At 40.8% G+C, this 4,041-nt stretch overlaps 1 protein-coding gene across 1 annotated transcript in view; it reads right to left on the reverse strand.

The window, feature by feature from the left end:
• gtpbp2b (GTP binding protein 2b) overlaps nt 1-4,041 on the reverse strand; it is a 28,369-nt gene that overhangs the window by 3,341 nt on the left and 20,987 nt on the right. The window contains exons 9-10 of the mRNA XM_014027184.1: nt 2,541-2,599; nt 1,883-2,054 (exon numbers count right to left, since the gene is read on the reverse strand). Coding sequence (XP_013882638.1) covers nt 1,883-2,054; nt 2,541-2,599 — 231 coding nt within the window. The remainder of the gene's footprint in view (nt 1-1,882; nt 2,055-2,540; nt 2,600-4,041) is intronic.

Consider the following 4,041-nt stretch of genomic DNA (forward strand, 5'->3'; position numbering starts at 1 on the left):
ACAATAAATTATCTTTTAAAATAGCATGGGGTTTATGAGRGGGTCCCTGGAATTTTTTTCACCATTTTAAGGGGTCCCCAGAGCCAAAAGGTTTGAGAACCCCTGTTCTAGAAGATCTTATGGCGTTCGTTCTCCAGCAGCCGGTGTATCATGGCAACAGTCACTGCCAGAGCTTGGAATACTACCATGATGACAACAGCTTCCTGTTCCAGTAGTGTGAGGAGAGCCCATCTCAAAAGCAGAGGGTAAATAATTAGACYTTACAGCGCCATCAAGTGGACCCAGTTCAGCTGCAATGGTGCTTCACAGCAAGTGAGTAGGGCAAGTAAGCAGCCACTAATTGGGAGTCATTCACTGAGTGAGTGAGTGAGTGAGTGACTGAGTTGGTGAGTGAGTTAATTAATGAGTGACTTAGTGAGTGAGTGACTTAGTAAGTGAGTTAGTGACTTAGTGAGGGAGCCACTCACTAAGTGACTTAGTCAGTGAGTGAGTTAATAAATGAGTGAGTGAGTAAGTGAGTGACTTAGTGAGTTAGTGTGTGACTTAGTAAGGGAGTAACTCACTAAGTGACTTAGTTGGTGAGTGAGTTAGTGAGTGAGTTAATTAATGAGTGAGTGACAGTAAGTGAGTTAGTGACTTAGTGAGGGAGTCACTAAGTGGCTTAGTCGGTGAGTGAGTTAGTTAATGAGTGAATGACAGTAAGGGAGTGGGTGAGTGACTTAGTTAGTGGCTTAGTCAGGGAGACACTCAATAAGTGACTTAGTCGGTGAGTGAGTTAGTGAGTGAGTTAATTAGTGAGTGACTTAGTGAGTGGGTGAGTGACAGTGAGTTAGTGACTTAGTAAGGGAGTCACTCACGAAGTGACTTAGTYGGTGAGCGAGTTAGTTATTGAGTGAGTGAGTTAGTGAGGGAGTCACTCACTAAGTGACTTAGTTGGTGAGTTAGTTAATGAGTGAGTGAATTATTGAGGGAGTGGGTGAGTGACTTGATGAGTTAGTGACTTAGTGAGGTAGTCACTCACTAATTGAGTGAGTGAGTGAGTGAGTGAGTGAGTGAGTGAGTGAGTGAGTGAGTGAGTGAGTGAGTGAGTGAGTGAGTGAGTGAGTGAGTGAGTGAGTNGTGAGTGAGTGAGTGAGTGAGTGAGTGAGTGAGTGAGTGAGTGAGTGAGTGAGTGAGTGAGTGAGTGAGTGAGTGAGTGAGTGAGTGAGTGAGTTGAGGCCCCCACATATACAGGTGTACTCCACTCTGCGGAGGTCTGCGCTGACTCGAGATGGACTCAATGTGGACTCAAAGTGGACGTGTGCTGGACAGGACCACACAGAGATCATTTTTTTAYGTCTGCGTCTGCAGTATCGCTAATAAAGTGTCCGGTGAGTTCACATTGAACTGTTTTGGATGCGTCATCAAGCAGATAAAGTTGAAAATCTGCATCGTTTTTGGATGAAATGGAGAAAGAGCATCTCATGGAGGAGATTAGAAAACATAGATGCTATATGATACATAAATTAAGAAAATAAGGACTTTCAGAGAGCAACTAAATCATGGGAGGAAATAGCTCAGACCCTGGGTAAAGTAAGTTATTTTCATTTAATACTTTTAAGCTTCAATGCAAGCTATCTTTTCCTGGAGAAGACCAGACAGAGAATATAAAAGGTGAAATTAATGAAGGGAAATGAGACACACCAAGGAAGAGACAGGTGTCAGGTGTGGGAGGAGCTGGGAAAAATCACTGAGGACATACTAAACTGACACATTGACACAAACAGACACAATACAAAGCACARAAAGGAAAAAAAAAACATTTCTTCACAGTTATAAGCCACTGAGAAGCAGCTCTATCAATATTGATTCATTTCCTAAATGACTTTAGGTGACCTCTGACCTTGCGCAGCAGAGAGCGGTCAAAGTTTCCCAGAGCCAGCGTGGCTGCCTGTCCGGCCCTCAGGACCCTGCAGGCTGAGCGGTTCCTCTGGATGCTGCCCACCTTCAGACGTAGGAATCGACCTTCGTCTGTTGGACCCACCACCAGCCGTTCACCCTCCCTGCACACACCACTGAAACACACACAGACAGTGACTGCACCGTAAAGCTAGCTTTTTTCAGTGCAGTGACACAACCAAGACAGAAGCAACATGGCTGATCTGGAGGCAGATTTTATATGAAGCTTATCGTCTGCCACTAAAAGACCAATGATAATGATTTTGCCCATGTCTTGTTTGTGTTCTTGTGCCAGTTTGTTAGCAAAATATCTCCATAACTACTGAATGTATTTGAAATTAAACTTGCAGAACACCATCATTTGATGTTTGGCTGTAGAACCTTTGGAGTCAGCTTATTTTAAGATGACTGCCACAGCTGCCCAACATTAGTTACTTTTTAAACTTCACCGTTATCAAGATAAACTGAACTCAAGCTTTGAGACTGGTTTGACCATCAACTACACAGATCTATTGAGTCAGAACAAAAAACAGAACAAACATTTAGGACAACCTGAAAAGCTGTAACTAATGATTTAATTTTTCCATAAACTGTTGTCTCACCTGTACAGAGTTCCTCCCACAACTGTCCCAACATCAGGAACTGAGTAGATCTCATCTACCTGCAAACACACACAGACAYACAGGTAGCTTTAAGCATCACCAGCCAATTTTTTTGCAATATTTCTGTCCAGAAAGGGTCTTATTCAAAATTATCTCAAAGTTTTATTGTTTTAATGTGTTTAGTTTTTTGTTTTTTGTTTTAACGTTGTCACCTTTGGTCTTCAACCAGTTTCTGATCAATTTATGTGAAGTTCAAATAGGTTTTAGAAAAAATACTGAAGAACAAGATGAGGAAATAGAAAATAGAGTACAGATAAGAAACACTGGGGAAAAGAAAGACCAAAAGGTCAACGTATGTTTTTTGAACAGGGCTATATCCAGTGGTGGGCACCAGTCCGCTAAAGCGCAAATCCGCTAATTGCGGACCTAAATATTTCGTTTGCGCTTTAGCGGTCTTACTAGTTTTTATAATTCATAAGCGGATTTGCGCTTTCTAAAATTAAAATGTAGTACCACTAATAACTAATTATCTACCAGTCATCATCATCTTTAAAGTAAAGTTTAAACGCTGGAGCTCAATACTTGATGTAATTGGTCGAAGCAACGGGGTTATAGACTCAGAAATGATTTAAAGACGTTATGCAGACGAAGACAGACATCTAGTGGTCAACTGGAGCAACTACATGGAAAACTTTACAATCCAAGCTCTTATTTTGAAGGGAAGATAGTTTCCTGTTTTCCCTGCTTTCCCGTCACAAATCAAATCTGTCATGTACCCAGAATGCATCGCTTCAGTTTTCCAATAAACAGTTTTAAAATTACTTTATTGATGCTTCTTTAATGAAAAATCTACAACAAACAAAAGAAAAAGACAAAGAAGCAGCCGAACTAGCAATCCTCAACAACTTTTTAATTTTTACACCAGGAGCTAAAGTTCTGTTTCAGGAAATCACATCCCCAGCTATCAGTGGTTGTAGGATTAAGCTGTACAAGGATTCATACACTGCTTGTTGGCAGTGTTGTGCAGCTAGTAAGTGTCAAATTGAACTTGCGCTTTAAAATTAGCTTCCGCTAGGTTTTCTATGGCATAAACGTTTTTGAAGCTGYGGACCTAAATATTTTCATAAGCGCTTTAGAAATTGTGGAGCTAATTTTTGGTTTAGCSCTGCCCACCACTGGCTATATCACATCTGCACTGGTGAGTGTATTGCTGTCAGTCCGAAGAGCTACTACCAGGATTTGCGTGAGTCATGCCAAATAGAAACCGGCACAGAAGAGTATTAGACTCAGTGTAAAGGATTCAGACAATATAGAGGAAATTTAAAAAATCCCTGAACTTTATGAGTGCAGAACTGACAAAATAAGCATCTCAGCAAAAACCTTTGATCAAGCCGATCGAAGAAGTCATGCATTTGAAAGTTCTGATAAGCAGAGGTTTATAGTAACTAAGTACATTTACTTCATTACAGTACTTAAGTAGTTTTTTTTTGAGGATTTGTAA

This window comes from Austrofundulus limnaeus, unplaced genomic scaffold (genome assembly GCF_001266775.1).
Source record: "Austrofundulus limnaeus strain Quisiro unplaced genomic scaffold, Austrofundulus_limnaeus-1.0 Scaffold621, whole genome shotgun sequence".
Classification (NCBI taxonomy): Eukaryota; Metazoa; Chordata; class Actinopteri; order Cyprinodontiformes; family Rivulidae; genus Austrofundulus; species Austrofundulus limnaeus.